Raw genomic sequence first — 22528 nt, forward strand, 5'->3', positions numbered from 1 at the left:
GCTAGCAGAATTATTAAAAAATAGCTTGACATTTTTTGTTTTTTAGTAAAAAACAAAAAAAAAATAAAAAAATAAAAACATTTTTTGTTTTTTAGTAAGAAATACAAAAAAAAATAACTTGACGTTTCGACTCTGGCTTTATCTCAATAAATAGGTGCATTGAGATACTTATAAAAACTTACTTGAACGAGCAGGGTCGACCCTGAGCCAAACGGCGCCTGGCGCTAGTAAAAACCTCAAGGGCGCTATATGGGGTGTAATATTAATATGAGCGCCTAAGGCTACTTGGGCTTAAAAGATGTTACTGACATTTTACACTTTCTATACTAACTTCACGTCAGATTAGAAAAAAATATTGTTTACTTAACTTACAAAATTAAAATGCAATTAGAAATACAGATAATTTAATACTTATTACAAAAATGATACGTTTTTAACAAAAGTACCCAACTTAATTGAGAATTGTATCAGTGGGGGTGTGAAAATGTAACAAAATCACGAATGTATCATGTAGAATAATCCAAAATTTTTAGTGCATTTCCAACTCAAAATATTATGATCTGATTTTTGTCATTACACCCTGAATTTTAGAAAAAAAAACCACTGGTAAAAGTGCATAAGATATACCGCAATATAATATCTGTGTAACATGGTTAACGTGGCTAGGAGTTTAGGTAATGAATTATCGTTTAATGATGAGTAACGTTATTTGGACGGAAATAGGAAACCACTATCTGTATCTCTTTATTGGAGAAATAATCGTAATCTTTAATCTTTGTATTACGTTTTTCGATATTATCGCTGATTACTTCGTAATTAGTTCTCTTGTTGTGACAGTACGTACCTCAATATTGTTAAAAAATATGCAAGTATCTATTTGTATTACATTTCGTGCATTATTCATTCTTAACCATTTAAACACTGAATGGTCATTGATGTAATAAGTCAATTCTGATGGGAGTATGTTTTTGCGACTAGTTACTAGAACATATTCTCAATCGATCAATTACATTAAGGAAAAACTTTACATTTGGTCGTTTTCATTTTTTTTTTATGTTTAAAAAAATATAATTTACAGAAAACATAGTAATTATTTCATCTATTTTTTACATGAGGTGTACCATCATAATAAAGCTAGCCTTAGGTGTATAGGGGACGTATAATTTAGTTCGTTAAAATTTATCTTTTTGCCAAAGTATTCGTTTTTTGTATTATTTAAATTATGATCATTAACAGTACCTAATTGGTAAAATCATGATTTTGCTCCTAAATAAATAATGACCTTAGTTCTTATACAATATCTAATTATTTAAAAATAGGTTTGGATAATTAATTTTGGTTAAATCAATGTTATAACAAAAATAATTAAACATTATTCCGCGTGGTGATTGGCGTGGCGTATTGTTTTTCTCAAATTTAAATGTTGAATTCAAGAGTCGCTTCCGCATACTTTCCGGATATTTTTTGATTTTATTGTACATTATTTATATAAATACTAGCTGTACCCCGCCACGTTACAACGTTGCTGGGGCTCAGTCTGTCTCTGCAGGTAGAGAAACAATAGCGCATGTTGCTTTTAAGTCCAACAGATGGCACTCTTAAAAAAAAACTGTTTCACCTGTCACACGTAACATCTGTATAATGTATAATATAAAAACACACGTGTATTCTAATGCAAAGTTGTGTCAAAATTTGAAAACAATCGAAGAAGAATGTTCGGAGATTTAAGATTTCGAAAAAACGAACCTTTACATTTTTTATTTATATTTTTATTTACTTTGATAGAATGTTCGTTTTAGTGTTTTCGTGGACGTTTGACATAATTAAACAATCAATATTTTTGGTTGTTTTCTAGTTTTTTATACAATTTCTTTATGAAGGCCAAGGGTGAATTTCATTTTGCGTTAATTTCGGAGATTCGCGAATATTGTTAAATCGTTAATTGTCATCTTAATGAACACATGTGATTCTTCTGTCGACTTTTTCTTTGATGGAACATAAAGCATCCCAATGTCCATGTGTCATGAGAAACTTTTGTCTCTATTCAACTTTAAAAGCATTTCGGCCTATATTCGATGTAGGTATTGCTGTTTTGTATTCTAATATATATATATTATGTATCAAAATCTTAACTATATAGTAGAAATTATGGTAAAATAGGAACATGCTAAAAACGCACTTTAAAAAAGCAGTTTTTAGTAGTTAGATAATTATGTGAAGAAAGGATTTCAGTTTCCATAGATGATAATAAGGCATTTTAATAGTTATTTCGTTAACATTATTATCGATTGTTCACTTGGCGACCACTGTTATTGATATCAAAGTTTTGATGATGATTTTATTTTAAATTTCCTATTTAACATAAGATATGAAGCAACGATCCTAAAATAGGTTCTTATTTTGGGTTTAATTAAAAAATAATATTAAAAAAACAATAATATAATATTATTATATCAAAACATGGCGTGAAGAAAACACGTCAAATTATCGTTTTTTTTAAACGAAATAGCTACTAAAATAATGAATTTCTTCATGAAACTGAAATACTTACTTCTCATTGTTATCTAAATGTACAAGATGTTTTTTAAAAATTAAATGTGTGTTTTAAGCGTGTAACTATTTTCTGAATAATTACCGTAATTCTGTTTGAGTAAGCCACTAAAATTTATCAAGTGATAAAAATAGCACAAATTATTATTTCTCGATTATGTAATTTATGGCAGCTATTTTTATTGGCAACATCGTTTCCATCATGATCTATGGAACTTTGTTGAAATATCGATTTCTTTGAATTCTAATTTGAATAAGATAATACCTACGATGTGTGTCAGCGGCTACATTTTATAAATAAATACTCGTACGAAACTTAGTCTTAATATGAAACAAAATACGGTTATGTTAATATGAGTTTGAGGTTTAATCTGTAATACCTTCCCAACATGCACGCGACGTTGGAAAAATACGTGTATTTGTTTACGAAGATAATCTAAGATAAATCTCGTTTGATTTTATCTAATATTTGTGCTTGCTGTTATCCAACCAAGCGGACCAACCAATTAGTGATTCACCTCGCACCATTGCAAAATTAACAATACCTTCGTTTTTATATCACCTGAGAACTAATCATTTGCTATAACGAATAACGTGGATACACTCGCAGAATTAACTGTTAATCTTCAAGTTCTCCTGAGCATCTTATAGTACAGGCAAACAAATATTATATTGTATCGGTGATTCAATCCAATATTGTATTTGTATGCCGTTCTTGATGGAATTGAGTTTTTATCGGACAAAACTATTTATTCATTCTCTTATTGCGTATGTACTTACGGACGCAAACTAATAAATAATTCGTCTTAATATGTTAATGCATAGTTTATGTCAGTGTCTAATCTTATCGTAACATCGAAATATATCACTGGAATTTCTGGTGTCCGATTGTATGAGTAAGCAAAGATCGAAGAATTTTGGACAATCTATCGATATAACATCAGACTACTACCTCGCTATCCTATAATATAAAATCCTCAATCAAGAATCTCGAAGCGATATTATTAGATATTCAAGATATTATGATTTAAGATTTTCACGGCCAAAAGTATTTTTGTTATTTGTTTTTGGGGTATTATGCCGTGTTGCGCTAACTCCTTCTTTAGCCTGAAGGCTAAAGAAGGAGTTAGCGCAACACGGCATAATACCCCAAAAACAAATAACAAAAATTCAAGATATTGTATCTATTGAAAAAATTTCCCAACATCGAATTTTTGAGATATATTTCACGTTAAAACTAATTTCACGATAAGTTTTCAAAATTCATTATCCAAAAATAAGACATTATCGTAGGTACAAACTCGAATGACAAAATATAGCGTTTTTTTATGTTTTGTGACTGAGTGACGTGATCAAAATTGTTTGGGTTTGGTTCACAATCTTCGCGGGTTCAATAATTTGCAAACCGAATCCGACACTAAAATTCCATTCTCCTTTTTTGGTCTTAATTAGTATTATGCAAAGTACAGACTGGATGTTTTTCAAGTACGGAAAAAGGCATTTGCTGCAATGATTTTTATGGCAGAATTAGGGTTAATTATTGTCAGTTTATTTAATGATTTCCCTTGGCCGGGAGACCTGTCGGGCTTCGGCTCCTTATGTAGCGGCATAATTTTTAGTCGGAGGCCCAAGTTTATTTATCATTACCATGGGATGAGGTCCTCCCATAGTGTGCCCACATGATGCACAGTTGGAGCCTTAAAGTATCGGTGATGTGTGAATGTGGTGCGGTGCAGACTACCAAACATGAGGTTAACTAATGCCCGCTGTATTCACTCCCTGGCGGGATTGATGAGATCCACAGGGCAATGCCTAATGCCCTAGACTAGCTCACTGACCCCCTAGAAAAAAATAGAAGTGCGTAGTTTAGGCGTAACCTGTAATACCGCTAACGAAGAAGTAATCTACTGGAGATAGTTGGAATGTATAACGGAAAATCCCTCAATGTGTTTAAAATTCAATCGCAAATATGTAGATAATTCGTTACATTTCTGCAATACGGGTACAAACATTATGCACCCGCATATCACCTAAAACATATTGTATCTATTTTCTAGGTTTTCCCCGCCGAGCCTAAGCTGTGTAATGCTCACTATTTCTGATACCTTTGTGGCTAATTAATTCAGTTACTTTTCTGCTAATTTATTTAACGTGTAAGTAGGTCGGTTTCGGTAGTCACGTTTTTCGTAATGTTTTACCAATTAATGGGCATAACGAACAAAGGCACATTGGGTAAATAATAAATACACAGGTGTAATACTCCAAAAGACACTTTATATTCCAGGGGTCGAGACGAGGTCTTCTAAAATGCAATATTCTGTTGACTGTATGTGTTATGCAATTAGGGAGGTAGGTATGGGTGCCGCCTCCATTGGATAACCAAAACCTCTGCCTTAGGTCTTACGCTTTTGGTGACAGAGTCATGTGGTGACCGGGATCATGGGGTGAGGTTTATCTGGGTCTTGGCGGCGGATGAGTATGCCAACCTAATACGTGGTTGGCGAGATCGGGAGAGACTGGTTGAGTGAGACCTTTTGGCTCATTCTCTTGACCCATCGCCTTGCACCACAGGGGAGGGGTGGATTCATACTCCTGGACACACTGACCCACAGATTCCTGCCATTCATACCGTTTTCTTTCCCAGAACATTCTCTCATTCTCAGCGCCTCCTGTGTGAAGCTAATGTAATTGTTCTTGTGGAAATAACACCCTGACATTAAGGAAACCATCCACATTTTTTTAACATTGCTAAGGGTTAGCCACCAGTTCTGTCTCTCATTGGTTCTTCCTATCTGTCTTATTGTACAGTTTTTCTACGTTCTTCTACATTCTGCCTGTATGTAAAATTGTCCCACATTTTGCTATATCTGTTACAGTTTGTTCCCAGGTAACCCAGTCTGTATTTGTTCATAAGAGTTAAACAGACACCTTAAGCAGTCGTTGAAGCGTTTATGTTGACCTCCGTATCAGCTTTAGCACTCAGTAGTAGGGAGTATAATATCCGCTTTAGCCATCTATTTTCAGGCATTCTGATTACGTGTCTAGCCTAACAAATCTGTAGTTGAATGATGGTAGCTTCGATCCACTCTATGTCGACTTATGTAAGCACCCTAGGTATCCATTATTATTTTACTTTGTCGTACCACATAAGTAATGCCACCACGTTTGATTACGATCTAATGCTACGTATACATACGCGAGCCGAACTGCGGAACTGAACCTCAACTTATGGGAAAGCAACAAATCAACCGCAAATGGCGCGAAACGCCGCTTGCAATTGATTCGTTCCTTTCCCGTAATTCATGGCTCGGTTCGCGTTTAAGTTCGCAAACGTATACGTTTAATTTAATGTTTTTTCTGGCGTTTAGGGCATATAAAAACTGAACGAAACGCTCCAAATATCAAAATATTTCATGTTAGTGTAGGAGAGTACCCGAAAAATCCTTTTGAATTTGTAAGATATTATGTAAATATGTATTTTATATATATATATATATATATATATATATATATATATATATATATATATCCGTTTTTTTTAAATTTAAGCTTCTAATATTTAATAATGAAGACTACGGGATGTTGCGTTTATTAAAAAAAATAACAACATTATTAAGTCTTCTTCAAAAAATCATAATAAATATATTCATGTTATAAAAACAACAAAAATTCCAAACTGCGTGCTTAAGTAAACATCAACATAAATCGTTGTATGTTTTTCTTGTTATCATTCGAGAACTTTATTACATTTTTCTGCATATTTATATTACATTTATACATAAAAAATTGTATTATCGCTGATGCGAAACAATACCTGCTTGGGCAATTTATTATTAAACAAATGTAGTGAAACGGAGGAATACAACAAAAGCAACTTAGTGAATTATTCTTATTTGTCGATAACGTGAAATATCGTGATATTTTGCAATTATATCACACGTGATATACGGGTCTATTTGTTGCCAAGTATTTATTACCATTCTAATATTTATTTAGTATGCAGGTATTACATTGATTTTAAGCAAACCTTCCAGTTATTCAAGTAACTTTATGATAACAACGATTTCGAATTAGCTAGGTCTGCTTATCAAGGTAATTAGATACTACCTACGTGTATTTCCTCCTCAAATTATTACAAAATTTAGATAATCTTGTTTACATATATATTTTTTTCCTTCTGATTTCTAAGATAGTACCAGTCCATTCATGGTGGAATCATTGCTTAACAATACACGTGTGTGTCTTCTGTATGTGTTGCTTTCAGCCCTCAAAGTTTCGTCATAGGACAGTACATGAAATCACTTAATTAAAATACAATATTTATTAACGAAATCACAATATTGGAGATTTGAGAATTACACGTATTTCGACTCGTTCCGTGCGTGGCGTTGTTTGTTTGTGTGTTGTGTGTAAAGACGAGGCGGTGTAATTAAATTACACTATACGGTTAGAAAAAAAAAATGGGTGTGTCAAGCCTACGCAAGACAGAAGTGAAACTTCTAGTATTCTTCTCTCTCTCTCTTTTCATTTCATTCTCTCTTTTTTTCTGTCTATTGACATATTTATAAGTAGCATGTGATAAAAAAAATTAAAAGTTATAAAAAAAGAAAAAAAAAATTAGTTAAAGCGGGGATCGAACCTCGGTTCTTCACGACCACAGTCGTGCGCTCTGCCTGTAGACAGCGAAGATGAGTTAGGAGAGTGAGTTAAACTAGGTATATAATATTAGCTAGGCTCCTATAGCGAAATGATCCCGTTTTTTCGTCACGGTCATGAGTCGGTTTTACTCCGGTCCTCGAAATTGCATGACGCGCGTAAAGAAGTTTCACTTCAAAAAATTCCTGCAAAGTTATGGATGTAATTACGATCTTTTTCAAGCGCGTATGTAATGATTATTTTTATCAACGTCGCATACACCTTGCTAATGTTTTCAGTATTATTAGGGCTTTTTTATACTAATTTTCATATATTTATTGGCAGGTAGAGTAGAAATTAATATTGTTTAGCGTTTGCCAACGACCATACCATGTTGAACACACCGGTTCTCGTCCGATCACCGAAGTTAAGCAACATTGGGCGCGGTCAGTACTTGGATGGGTGACCGCTTGGGAACACCGCGTGCCGTTGGCCCATTTTTTATGGTAATTTCATGTTTTTTTTTATTTTTTTATCGTTACTATCATTAATAATATCATAAAATTCTTTAACTTTTCAAGTATGCTACAGGCCTAAAATATTACTTAGTGGATTGATATTATGGTCAACCATTGAAAAAAAAAATTCCTGCAAAGTTATGGATGTAATTACGATCTTTTTCAAGCGCGTATGTAATGATTATTTTTATCAACGTCGCACACACCTTGCTAATGTTTTCAGTATTATTAGGGCTTTTTTATACTAATTTTCATATATTTATTGGCAGGTAGAATAGAAATTAATATTGTTTAGCGTTTGCCAACGACCATACCATGTTGAACACACCGGTTCTCGTCCGATCACCGAAGTTAAGCAACATTGGGCGCGGTCAGTACTTGGATGGGTGACCGCTTGGGAACACCGCGTGCCGTTGGCCCATTTTTTATGGTAATTTCATGTTTTTTTTATTTTTTTATCGTTACTATCATTAATAATATCATAAAATTCTTTAACTTTTCAAGTATGCTACAGGCCTAAAATATTACTTAGTGGATTGATATTATGGTCAACCATTGAAAAAAAAAAAGGCGTTAAAAACAAAAAAATAATGTGCGATGGCCGAGAATCGAACTCGGATCAACTGCTTGGAAAGCAACTACGCTGACCATTACACCACCAACGCCAGTTGTCGAGATGAGCTAAGAAGCATTTATATTTTACTTCAAAACTTTGACTAGATCAAATGAACTTTAATCGGTCCCGCATTTTCGTTTCGGTCATGAGTTCGTTTTACTCCGGTCCTCGAAATTGCATGACGCGGGTAAAGAAGTTTCACTTCAAAACTTATTATTTCTATTTTTTTTTGTTCAGTAGTTCTGCATCAGGAATTGGTGCTTTAAAATCGAACGTTATATTTATATGGAATTTTGTCGTAATCTGATCAAATTACTTCAAAACAATAAAACAGAAATTCGAGATACTCGGGAACTTTTTTGAATAACCTCCATCATGTAAAATATTATTATAATTCCGGGGAATTTCGGGAAAAATGCACGTAAACCATCACACCTGTGTTTCAAAATGTCCTAGTAAGGCAACTCCAATGGTGGCCGCAAATGAGTGCAGATTCGAAAAAATTTCGCTGAGAATGAAAGTGTGGGTACGAATGCCAATTCGATACAGATAATATTCCTACGAATTTTTGAAAACGGTTATTTAATTATCATCTTCCGCTGATTGCTATGGCCAACTGAATAAATAGACAACAAGTTATTAGAAATTTTTCGATTTCTTTTAAATGTTTCTATTATCTTTCAAGTTATTTGTACGGTTCGTTATATTCAGCCCGTATAATGCACGCCATTGGTAGATAATATTATACATATTGAGATTAGTCAAGTATTAACTTAATCAAAATATATCACCGCTATTAAAATCTTGAATACATTAATGTTCTACCGTTTTTTAGAAATTGAGTGAAAAGTGAGTTTTATTTTGTGAGGTATTTTTAAAGATGTTTGCACCTAAAGTGATATAGGATGGTGGATAAGAATTTTAAAGGTTCTCTCGCCACAAGGAAGAGAGAGTCCTATTTTGGAAACATGGTGGAAAAATACAGATTATCGGTCATGTAAAGAGGATAACATAACATACATTGTGTAACATTCTCTTGTAATGTAAAGATGGTTTTGACGCTCGCAATATTTTAATTTTTTTTTTTTTTTTTGTAATTATTTTTTATTTTTAATAATAAGTTTACATGGTACATAATACATTTTACATCTTGTATTTTTTTACTACTCTTCCATTGAAAGCATTTGCTTGTGTATGGAAGGGGAGTGTACATAAATGTTGTTGTTAGTTAGTACTTAAATAATTCTTTTTACATAAATGTATGTTTGCTGTAGTATTTTTGTTGATAGTAGTGATGGATAATATATTAATTTATTAAATTTAAAAAAGAAAGGAAGTTTAAAATTTAAATTTAAAATTCACTTTTAAATATGCTATTTCTTCAATATTATTTGTCATCGATTACTATTCACTATGTAAGATGTAATATAATATTATATATTGGTGAGTAGTAATCTAATATTATTCTGATTTTACCTGCGGCAATGCGGCATCGCTTCTCCACCATTCGAGAATATGATCATTGCTCTGATGATGGTCTGCATGAAAATCATTATTAAATTGACCCCTGATGATGCCAGCGTGATGTAATGCTGGTTTTTTGACGGTCGAACTACTCTGTCATCATCTCCACTGATTTCTGGTAAAAAAAAAACACCTTTGAGGCGTTCAGAAACAAATCGCTAGCGGAGAATAAGCGATCGGAACCAAAAATACCTGCATAATAATAAGCGGTGATAATCGACTGAATAAAATAAGCGTAATTTGATTTACTACGCAATTTGTATAAAGTAATGACACCGTTTTGAATCATTGAATAAATCTTACGCAATTGCTAACGAGATAGACACTTTTGTACTATTAATAATTACATGGGAAATGTATTGATCAATTGAAAATATTTACCAAGTTTCATAAGTGAATTAGAATGATATGCAAGTCGAGAATTATATGCCTTGTTAACGATTTCCCTAAACAATTTTGATCAAAATTTCAGGTGAAATAAATATTTTGAGCAATTAAAAAAAGTGGGTGTGTCAAGCCTACGCAAGACAGAAGTGAAACTTCTAGTATTGTAACGACATTCCTACATCATATTTCACTGTTAATATAATCTCGCCAATATATTAAACAATCCTATTCCAACAATACTACTATATTGTGAAATATTTATCAACTCTTATAGGTTATATTTACCTTATGTTAATGTCATCACTGTGTGAATCAGACTCTCCTCTTCTTTGGTGATTCTCAGGGGATATTTCCTCTTGTGCCACTGATGTGTTCATCACCTCTATCTCGTCACTACTCATTTTTAACACTGAAATTCTGTACCAAACCGTATGAACCACAATCAATTACGTATTTCACTCGTATTACACTCACGACGCAGTATACTAACCAAGCAGCTGATGCTTGGCGTGGCGCAGTTCGCTGGTGTCTGAGAGAGAGGAAAGAAGAGAAGAGAGAGAACGTTCGTGAGCGGCTCCCCCACCTCAACAAGCGCATATGGTGAGAGAGGGACAGTGAACGGTGAGCGGTGGTGGGGGTACCCGCATTTTCGTGTCGATCCTGACTCGGTTTTACTCCGTCCTCGAAAATCCATTACGCGCCTAAAGAAGTTTCACTTCAAAAAAAATAAGAAAAAAGATTTCCACCTACATCTGCGGTGTTTAAATAATTTATTGTTATTCTTTAAAACTATACAAAATCTGTTCTGAGGACTGCTATGATTGAAGTCATCACCAATGCTAAAAACATCATTCTTTTATATTTGTATTCTCAAAAGCAGAAAGGAAGTTTTCTTCGGTACGTTTATTTGGGATATAGTTCCCGAAAACTATATCCCAAATAACGATATTGTACTGCTATTTTTATGAAAGATCTGAGCCTCTCTTTTTAATCTCAATTATACTTTTACCACACCTTCAACTCAGGGGTCTCATTTCTACTTCATTTTGTCTATTTTCGTCCTTTTCGCACCAATTGTATCTAGTTAATGCACACACTAGCTTACATGCGTCACAACCATCAATGTATCAATTATTTCCAATTTATCACGTTTAATTTATCTCAGTAACGTGACAATTGAGATTCATAAAAATAACCAAAGCAGGTAGGCACCTACCTTAATATTTTATATACAATCCTTATGATACGTTTACATACGCGAGCCGAACTGCCGAACTGAACCTGAACTCATGGGAAAGGAAGCAGTTGCTTCGTTCATTTCCATTAATTCGTGGCTCGGTTCATGTTTCGGTTCGCAAATGTATACGTACCATTGTGTATCTATACACTTGTGTCTAGTAATAATTGTGACGTGTTTTCAGTAATTATTTAATCACACGTGATGACGTACGCGCGGGAAAACAGAGAAGTAAAACTAGTTTCAAATCGTGTGACCTTGTCCTTCGGTAATAATATTTATAAATTTAATAAACATAATAATGCATAACCTGTTGTAGATATCATCACACTTTGTTTTGCAAACTATCAATGGGACAAGCATCGCCTTCTAGAAACATATTTCATTTAACTAAAAAATCTTAAACAGTTAACATAATGTTTAAATATAACATGTTATTTATCCAAAGATCAATTTAGAGACCCTTTCTTGTATTGTGGTGTTGTACCGGGTGGAACAAAACAATTTTATTAAAAACGCTTAGTTTTTAACCACTTCGATTATTTAGGTACAATCGACATATTTTGTAAGCAATGCTCACCTCTTCGGGTTTACTTAAAACTAAATACTTACAACTAGCGAAAAGAGTTACGAAACAAACGTAAATCGGTTGTGCCTAGACAATAAAGTGATTAAAACTATTTTTTTGTTTAAATTTTAATTAAAAAATGTTACCACAAAATAGATTTTGCTGTGAAAAAAATATGAAGAATGAAACAAAAATTACTTTGGCGGATTGAATCGCGAGTTAAATTTAAACGGAATTGATAAATGTCGCGATATAACCATTTTTTTATTTAAACGTTCGCGGGGTAAGAGGGGACTGCGGGCGAGTGTGTGAAAAGGTTCCAAAAACACTCAGATCGAAGAATTACATCCGAATTAATATTTATGTTCAAAATTGTAATAGTAGTATAGACACCCCTGATTTAATTAACCTGATCGAAGATCGAAAAATTATTAACTATCGATACTATGTACGTATATTATGCACAAATACATTCAAACGTGTCCTCTTTAAAATGATTTGCTTATACTTTCCTCAATACTTTCGAAATTAATTATACAGATTTAAATATAATTATTATCTTGATTACGCACTCGATAATTTGGTAAGTATTGGAAAAATTGGGATTAACATCTTATCTTTTTTATTTCCAGTTTTATATTACAATAATTATGATTGGGCGCCTTATCTCAAGTTCGTAAATATATTTTCAAAAATAGAATTGGCAGTCGCTAGTGATGGTCAAATAATAAACAATAAAATGTAAATATGTCCTACTCCCGCTCCCGACATTCTCGGTGAGTGGACTCTTAGTATTTCAAACAAAATTCGAAAACTACAATATATTTCGAAACATTTCGATTGCTTTATACCTTTGCACATCGAAATAGGGTTCAACATTTCGAATGAACAAAATATTTATAATGTCCATCACTACTATTCTCCGAAGATTAATCTTAAATATTTCCCGTGATTCATTTCTCAGTTTTGAAACAAAATAGTAATTACTAATTACCATTTTGAAGTATGTGATACAAGCGCACGTACTTAAGTAGATACTTCGAAATCTAACATATTTTATTGGAATGTTCAGTGAGTTGATTTCTTTGAATGCTAAAATTCTCCGCTGCGTAATGACGAAATTTTGAACCAGTAGGATTATCAAAATAAATTCACATTTAAGAAAAAGTAATTCATATTTTCTTGAAGATGTAAAAAGCGCAGACCCAGACTTTACTTGTCAAGATTAACCCCATAAATAAACCACTCACATTAACACTGAGAAATTTAAAAACAAGAGAAATACACATTTCAAATGTAGAATTAAAATAATTTCCCATTATAAAATGTTATATCATAGGTTATTATGGCTTGTCTGAATACTTGACACATATAGTTCCAATTTTGAAAATGACAATTAAAAATATAAAATTAATTAAGTCGCATCGAGGTAGGCTCTAATCCACCTATTGTTACTTGAACATTTGTTTGATGATTTTATATCCTACTTTGATCTCTTATATCTCTAAGTGCGCTTAAATTCTCATGTCAAGATAAAACGATACTAAAATATAGTAAGATTTATTTTACATGTATTTTTTACATTACAATTCGCTTCAACATTCTACTTGTAGAATTTCGTGAGAAAGAATTGTTGGGTATTCTATATATTATGGTACATTTTATAACACATTAATTTATCCTGATCCTAATTAAATAGTTTGAACTTTTGTAAATTATCACTTTCTCTATGACTTAATAATAAATAATGTAAGCATTTTTTTATTTATTATTTTTTATTTTTGCTTCCACCCATTAGGGGTGATCTTGGTCATGCACAAATAACATTTTTTTCTTATAAACAAACAAGTACAACAAATGACAGAATATAAATATGCAGATGATTATACATCATAAATATAACATAACGTACCATAAATAAACCTAACATAAACATAACATAACGTGACATAAATAAACGTTATCGTAGCTCCAATGAAATAATTTACGAAAATTAAAAATTGTAGCGACTCAGTGAAACGTTCAATAAATTGGAGACGTATTTACCCAATGATTAAATAATCATTTAGAATATGTTGCTAAGCCATTTTTGGGTAGGTTTGTAGGTCGGGTAGTAACTGCTCTCACATTTCGAAACACTTACGTCAAATGAAATAAAACAATGATCAATCAATTTATTTGAAAATAAATAGTTCATCAAACCTTTCATTATCTAGTTCCTAGTAGTTATTAACTCGCGAATATCAAAAACGGAAATAGTGATTGAAAATTTAATACAATATATAAATACCAAAAATATTTCCATCAAAACAAAATTTTCGAAAAAAAGTTTTTTCGTGCCATCAATAATTTTTGGTGGGCGTTATGAAATTGACCACAATGTCATTTTTTCTCGTAAAATAAAGAATAATACATGTCTTGCGCTGTGGACGTATTTCGTGATCCAAAATTCTGACCAATCTTTGCTTAAATTTAATATTCAGATTAGGGTATTACCACTGTTTTTTTTATATTCTTGAAAAAAACTTACGACAATGAAGATATTTTATTTTTATGTTGACGAATAAATTTTCTATGACCATTTAAAATGTGCCATTTTCGATATACCTCCAAACGACAAGTTCGATCTTATTCGTGAATTCGTCGCCGGGTGACGTCGTTGACAGCCGTCTTATCAGACACTGGTGTTTTTCACTTCGTGATGATGTTGTATCCAGTTGGAACCGTTTTGGAATGTGCGGTTTTTAGATCGTTTTTGAAATCAATAATTATTAATGAAAATATATTTTTTAAATTAGTACGATAATCAGAAAAATAAACTGCGTAAAAATGGCTTGTGAAAAATATCTCAATGTGTCACCATGATTATCACAATCCAATGGGTTTGTCGTCAGGAAAATAAAAGAGAGACAGAGCGTGTGCTAAATTAATTGTCCTGGAACCAAAAGATACTAAGTCAGTGACGTCATTGGTTTCCATTCAAATCATTATGGAAAGCATTTCCAATTTCTAGTGTTTTCCTTTATTCAATAGTTTTCTTGTTTGTACTATTAAAAATAAGTATAAATGCAAAGTTTTATCGTTATTCCTATCCTCTCCATGTCTATAATATTTAATTTCACCACGACCTAGTTCACTGAAATAGTGTATCAAGTCTGAAAATAGGATTTTTTCATGAAATCACCTTAGCCGAGAGAATCCCATAGCGACACTATGTCACTATTGCTGTCATTATTCTCACGAGAACAAAATAAACCGATTATAATTATCGTTTCGTTCCAATGGAAATTCTCGATTTCATAGCGATATACTTTTTACAACACTTTTCTGACTTGATCTCAGTAGGTGTGAGTTTCACTGCCATTTTTTTCGAGTGAACCTTAACAATGGTGAATCAAATGCGCATTTTTTTGCAGACAGTTGATTATTCTTGATAATTTTAATTTATTCCCACTTGGCGACCCTCCGTGGAGGATACGTAAACTCCTTGGCTCCGGACTCGCGTGTTTGAAACGCGGCGTAGGCAAATAATTATTTAAATAATAATTAAACTTTTCACCACAGTTTTGAATAATGCAAATCGACATGTTTCCGAACTAATATTTCGTTTACCAGGATACAAAGTATACTAAAAACTAAAAATTTTCTATTTTTATGTTTTATTCTGTACATTTTTGTATTTTTTTACAATAAATATACTATTTTTACATGCTGTACAGTGTTATAAAGGAAAATAGAAATATCATTAATAGATATATCTGTGTCGAGACAGACGTATTGGATACATAAATTAGTGTTTACATATTATTTGATACATATAACATTTCATTACATTAAATGACAATGTGAAAATGATAAAAAATAATAATAAATCTGTTAATCAGCATCTAGTTGGAGTACATACTTATGAAGGGATTTTTATAAAATTTTTGATCTTGGATCTGTCTTGGCTGATGATCCATGACTGTCTGTTTTATATTTCAAAAAAAAAATGTTCAGTCTAACGGCTAGTGGGAGAGCATTATATGTATAGCCTTGTTGCAAAATATCTAAAATTTCTCTGGCCAAAAGTTGTTTTAGCGAAAGGGATTTGTAAGAGATTATGTCCTTTGGTTCTAGTATCACGAGCATTTTGGACATTGTCAAAAGTAGTTTTGTGTTTGAAGAGGTATGCTAGTATGTTTTTGGCATAAAGATGCCTAATGTCTATAACACAGATTTTCCTAAAGATTTCATCCGAGCTGCTTGTGATTGGTAGTTTAAGGATAATCTTTATTATAAGTTTCTGAGCTTTAGATATTGGATCAATAGCGGCAGCGTTTGCTCATCCCCATGCTATGATACCATACTCTATTAAAGATTGACAAAGTGCATAGTAGATTTTTTTTGTTTGTTGTTTTTGGGGTCTTATGCCGTGTTGCGCTAACTCCTTCTTTAGCCAACGTTTCGGACAGCATTGCAGTGTGCATTGCGTTGGCTAAAGAAGGAGTTAAAAAGAATCGAAAAAAGAATTACTTCGTCGAGAATCGAGGACCTGGGCGGTTCGACGCCATATATTTCATACACGATTGTCGTGAAAATTTAGAAAACCTTACACGTGCCAAAATGGGGTATTTTCACAAACTATGAATACCGTTAAAAATGTGTGGAATATTTAAAGGTTAATTTTCTGATTACGATTGTAGTTCTAAAAATATGTCATTTTCACTCATAATTATTTATTTTAAAAACAATCTAAAACCGCAAATTCCTAAACGATTCCAACTGGCTACATCGTCATTATGACATAGAAAACGATAATGTCTGGTAAGACGGCTATCACCAACGTAAACCGGCGTGACGTCAACGCCGCCGAATTCATGAAAATGTCACATTTCAAATCGATTTTTTTTTTAAATTTTTTTCGTCAACATAAAAATGTATGCATTATCGTAATTTTTTTCGAGAATTAAAAAAACAATGATAATACCCCATTCAGATAAGTTGAATTCCAATCCTGCAGAAGTTTTATTCGAATTTGTATTTATAATATTTTGATCTAGCAGTATGCTATTTTTAAACATAGATAATTTTTCATTGTCAATTCGTGGAGGAATTCCATTTTAATGTGAATTTATGATTTAGAAACTTTAATAAGATTTTTTGTATTGTTAGTTTGTAAACAGACTTACAGTATTGTTATTATGAACTTATACACACAATGAAACTACGTAGCGGTCATAAATAATTATGAGTCTTGGCTACGGGAGTTTAAAAAATATATTTTACAATGGAAAATGCCGTTAGATTCCCATAAAAGGGCCACTAGGTATAAACACTCCAATTGCTATTATTTTTGCACCGTTAACGGAATCTTAATTAATTTCCTGGGTTGTTCAACTGACCATGTACATTTTTCTTTATACCGATATGTATTCTCCTATGTACTATAGGTACTAACTCGCACACATAATATCATTGCGAAATAGCTACTTATTTCTGTTAGTATTTATTTTCGGATAAAATATTTATTATTATGCTGTAGTTCCGCGATTGTAAAATCTATTTCCTTTACCAAAATATCGTAAGTTCCCAAAAATAATTTGAACTTTCGAAATGCTTTTTATTTTATTGTTTCCTTTTAATTTTCATGCTTTAAATTACAGACGGTAGTTTTCTCATATATTTTCTGTGTGTTTTGTACAAAATCATGATTTTAATGTATTATTTGTGTTGTTTCAGGACAGACCATTCAACGCATACAATGGAACAACCACTTTGAATGGATCAACCCCCACATCGCGGGCGCAAACCCAAAGCCATCAAATCAACGGAAACAGCCAGCAAATCAATGGAAACAGTCACCAGATAAACGTAAAAAGCAACCTGGTCAATGGAAACAATAATCAGATCAATGCGAAAAGCAACTTGAGCAACGGGAATAGCCATCAGGTCAATGGAATCATCAACCAAGTTTATGGGAATAGCCAAAAGGTTGCAAGTGCCAACCAGGTTAATGCAAATGGCCACCAGGGCAATGGAAACGGCCGCCCGCTCAGTGGAATTGGTCAGCAACTCAATGGGAATGGAAGCAGCTTTCCAGAACCGCCCAAGAAAGCTGTGAAGCCACCAGGACAACCGCCACCACCACCTCCTCCAGTAAGTTTAATTACAAATTATATCCCACACGAGATAAGATCACGCCGCTGAGGAAATTGCATTTAAAGTGCTCCCACACGGGGCGTTTCATTAATGTTGTTATTATGCTAAAGGATAGATGAAAAATCATTGAAGAGTGTGTGCTATATATTGTAGTTTTATTGAATGTTCTCTTGTAACACTGCAATAAATCGTTTCTAAACCAATTTGTTAACACAACCATTTCAATAACTTTCGTGGTAGTCATTAACATCATAAGTCATGAACTTATTGTTTTCTTTGTTTTCAGATGCCAATGCCTGAGATTGACAACGATCAGAGAAATGGCAAGAAAGTTGAACCAGAAAAACCATTCACAAATGGATTGAAATCACCCACCCCAGCACTAGCACACACCAAACCTAAAGCTCCTCCACCACCGCCGCTTAAAAAACCACTCCAAAATGGAAACCACCGCTTGGAGATGCTTCCAGATACACCACCAGCTACCCCGGCCCCAGATTACGACACATCTTCTCTTGTTAAAGTAACTAGCAAACCAAAACTAGCCAAAACTAAATCAGTCCATGATGCCGTCGAAATGGAATCTCTCGAATCCTTCAAGTTAAATAATCCCTCTTCCCCGACCCCCAGACCACCTAATACCTATTTCATGAAGCAGCCGATCGGAACGCTAACAATGAAGAAAGCAAATCCGCAAGTCTCTGTTACCATCGGGGAATACCCAACCAACACTTTCAGGAAACAGCCATCAAAGTTGGAATTCCTGAGCAATGATCTGGTGGACGGAAACGCGAGAAAGGATGAACCCGTAGGAAGCAGGTTACAGTCTGAATTGGTGCAGACCCTATCGAGGTCCAATTTAAAAAAGAAGACTGAAAACGTAAGTATCACGGAATCATTGTATTTCGCAGAAATGTAAACTAGCATTTCATCATTTTATTACATTCACCGCATCGCCAGTGATTTGGTCGTCTATTGTTACATCAACTTGATACTTTGCTTGCAACTATGGATATTATAATTGTAAATAACAATATTATTCGTAGATTTCAACTCATTTATTTTTATTCTGAATATACCACTGGGTGAAAGTGTTTGTATTTCTGTTCGTGTCAGTGTGTTTAATCTTTTGAAGTTGTTTAGCGATATCCCATGTTTTCATTTTTTTATGCCATTTTAAATATTTAAGTAGTAAAAAGGAATCATTTGTAAGGGCCTTAAAATAAGATAAACAGAGGACAACTCTATGAAATTCAAACATCACCCCCATTTTAACATAAACATAATTATTTAGTAACTTCACATTGTTTATAGCCAAGTGATGCTAGGTCAAGTTCCACCCGTCACAAGTCACAATATACCAATGAATGTGTATTTTCCAGGACTTGATAAAGGGTATCCAAACCAAAGCACCTCTAAACACGTTTGTTTCTTCCCCGCCCGAGCCTAACGCCAACTTCCATAAGAGATATGGACATGTCATATTACCTCAACCCCCCTCCATCAATATCCCTAAAATACCAATAGGAAAATCCCTCTCCCACAGCATAATGACAAATAATGGCAAAAGTGACCACAGATTATCAATATCTCCTTCACTTATAAACGGCAAGCAAGAACTCACAAAGACAGAAAGTCTGCCACAAGGAGGAATTCTGAAGAATTCTACGCAGATGTTCATAAACGAACGAAATGCTGCGATAAAACTCTCAGCTCAGCAAAAGAGTATTAAATTTGGGCAAACGTAAGAGAAAAAAATGATTTTTAGCACGAATTTCTTAATGTAGAGGTTGTATTAATAAAACAAAGGTGCTGGGAAATAAACATGACACTTCAATGTAAATAAATTTATTTTCTAGCGAAAGCACCACCTTCATTTCATAATACTTTGTATTTGCACCCATATAAAGATCTGTGTTCGTCTGTTTGGGGTTTATGGTTTCCTTCATTATTGTCTCTTCAAATTTTATTTATTTTTATCAAACACATTTTCTTCGATACTCTATTCATTTCAGTTAGAAATATATTCAACTACTTAACTGGTGAAGGTCTATTTGAAAAATACCCTTGCATTCACCACTTACTACCTACTAATTATTTTATTGTTTGAACCCATACGCAAACTCGAAACCCATCCATAAATTATTTGCTATTCTAGAAAATACACACACATATTGAAATACAGATAAAAACATTTCGAATACAGGCTAAAATGAACTTAAATAATTTTCAATGATGTATTGATATCACATCGGAATAGGAATCTAGATTTATCAAGTAAAGTTCTGTTTACGGTCCCATGAAAGATGTTTTGTATTGTGTAGGCATTATAAAACCCTTACATTTGAGCAAACGAAGCTTTCATGGATTGCATTATAAAAATTAACTTTGTTTGAATACCTCTCTATTTTAGTGTAATATGTAAACTAACCGGTTTCGATTCGACCTGAACCTTCACCGGGGTTTTATAGAGCATACTAAATTAATTACAAAGTTACGTTTAACATAAAAGAGGGAGAGAGAATCACAACTTTGGTGGGGGGAGGAGGTGGCTAAGAAAGATGGCTTAAAAGTGGGTGAAGGGATAGGGAACACGTGAAATGGAGCTATTATTTTTTAACATGTTCCCCTTCCCTACACCCACTTTTAACCCTTCTTTACTAACCACTTCCCTCCCATGTTTTACTGTTACCTATATATTGAAAATCTGTAATTAATTTAGTATGTTTTATAAAACCCTGATGAAGATTCAGGTCGAATCGAAACCTGTTAATTTATATATTATTCTCAAATAAAGTGGTACTCAATTTAAGTTATTTTATTCTCATTATAATTATTAAAAAATATATTGTTTTTAATCAAATGCGTATGGTATTAAAAATCTTCCTAGAAAATCTTTTGAGGTTTCATTGGTCCGTACTTTTATTCTAATGTTTATTTTTTGTTTGTCTTTCAGAACGACAGTAATTGGAGATCCTGAACTTCCCCTAGTTGTAAACCACTGATGTTCTGCATGTATTCAGTGTTATTTTAAACATTCTAAATAATTTATTAACCCTCGTCTATTTAATAAAATATTAAAGTTTCCAAGTGTATTTAAGTTTTTAAGAATAAATCGTACAATTTGTATTACGATATGAAGTGTAAATAATATATTGTGTGCCAGCATGTATAATAAAATAGTCAGTTCTCAAAAAAATCGTTTTTTAATTTGTTTTTTTTTGTTCAGCTTATTTTTTTGTTCAGCTTATTTTTTAAACAATTCTTCATTCTGATGACATTAATAATAATTAGCATGATGGAAATTCTAATACAAAAATCATCATAACAGCATCCAGACCAAAAATCAAAAAAAAAACTTATACCTATTGGTGAACAATTTAGAGCCGCATTAAAAATGACAAATTATTATTATAAAGCCTGATTATTTTTTTAATGATGTGTTCCTTTCCTTGTATCATCAAATACCCCAAAAAAATCATAAGCCGCTATAACTGTATTAACAACAAACAAATAAATTTACAATTGTTCATTTTGTTGGCAGACAAACAATTTACCCTGTTCCTAGATTTGGATTCAATACCAATGTGAATTGGTAAAATACAAAACAAAATTCTTCACTGCGGCAGGAAGCAAGCCCGCAATGAGCCACTTGATAGTTATTTTTAGTTCAGGGAGAATTTAGGTTTATCGAGTAAAAGTTTAAAAAATAAGCAATAAAACTATTTTTAAAATCTCAAATATGTACCAATATTACTTTTAGTTTGTACTTAATTGTACTAAATTTTATTTCAGACCTATTTAAAGTTTATTTTGCACATTTTTGCGTTTTCAGCTATTCCAAAACCGCTGCGTTAAATCACAGTGCCTATGGCCTGATCGGAATAAAAACTGTGATAAAAAACTTCGATATATACTACTTCTCGATATTAGAAGATCAAAAAAAGCAAATTAGAGTATGTGTGCAAAAAAACCCAAGCAGAATCAAATTTAAAATAGCTAAAAAAATTAAACACATTATTTTCGCTGAATTGGGTAAAGTATTCGCAATGCGGATCGTTATTAGTCGCAACCATATCAACCGAAATCTGTGGTGATGCGGAAGACTCGAAGTGGATCCGAGGGTAAGCATTCAAAAGTGAGTTATCCTCTATCGGAGTGGGTTAATGCAAGGGTGAGCAAAACATTGCCCAGCTCGGCAACGAAGTAAGCAAACGGTAAAGGTATTATTTTCAAATATAAACAAGCTCAATGGGGATACGGTAATAATAAGGAAAACCCCATTTAAAGTTAAATTATTATCACCGCCGATTTGAAAAAAGATTACAAAAGGAGATGTCATTACCTGATTC

General features: G+C 32.9%; 1 protein-coding gene and 2 non-coding genes across 4 annotated transcripts in view; all 3 read left to right on the forward strand.

The window, feature by feature from the left end:
• Window positions 1–21360, forward strand: part of LOC149423869 (uncharacterized) — a 207093-nt gene extending 185733 nt beyond the window's left edge. The window contains exons 11-14 of one of the 2 annotated variants that reach the window (XM_089631842.1): window positions 17757–18173; window positions 18463–19056; window positions 19559–19920; window positions 21133–21360. In XM_089631842.1, the coding sequence (XP_089487968.1) occupies window positions 17757–18173; window positions 18463–19056; window positions 19559–19920; window positions 21133–21181 (1422 nt within the window). In that variant the 3' untranslated portion in view covers window positions 21182–21360. The remainder of the gene's footprint in view (window positions 1–17756; window positions 18174–18462; window positions 19057–19558; window positions 19921–21132) is intronic. The other variant, XM_089631843.1, reaches the window with a different exon arrangement.
• Window positions 7562–7680, forward strand: LOC149423871 (5S ribosomal RNA). The gene has a single exon (XR_016302258.1). It is a non-coding gene; the product is annotated as a 5S ribosomal RNA (ribosomal RNA).
• Window positions 8004–8122, forward strand: LOC149423872 (5S ribosomal RNA). Its single transcript, XR_016302260.1, has one exon. It is a non-coding gene; the product is annotated as a 5S ribosomal RNA (ribosomal RNA).
• Window positions 21361–22528: the final 1168 nt, after the last annotated feature.

Source organism: Hesperophylax consimilis, chromosome 5 (assembly GCF_061612785.1).
Source record: "Hesperophylax consimilis isolate HC1 chromosome 5, BYU_Hcon_1.0, whole genome shotgun sequence".
Taxonomy (NCBI): Eukaryota; Metazoa; Arthropoda; class Insecta; order Trichoptera; family Limnephilidae; genus Hesperophylax; species Hesperophylax consimilis.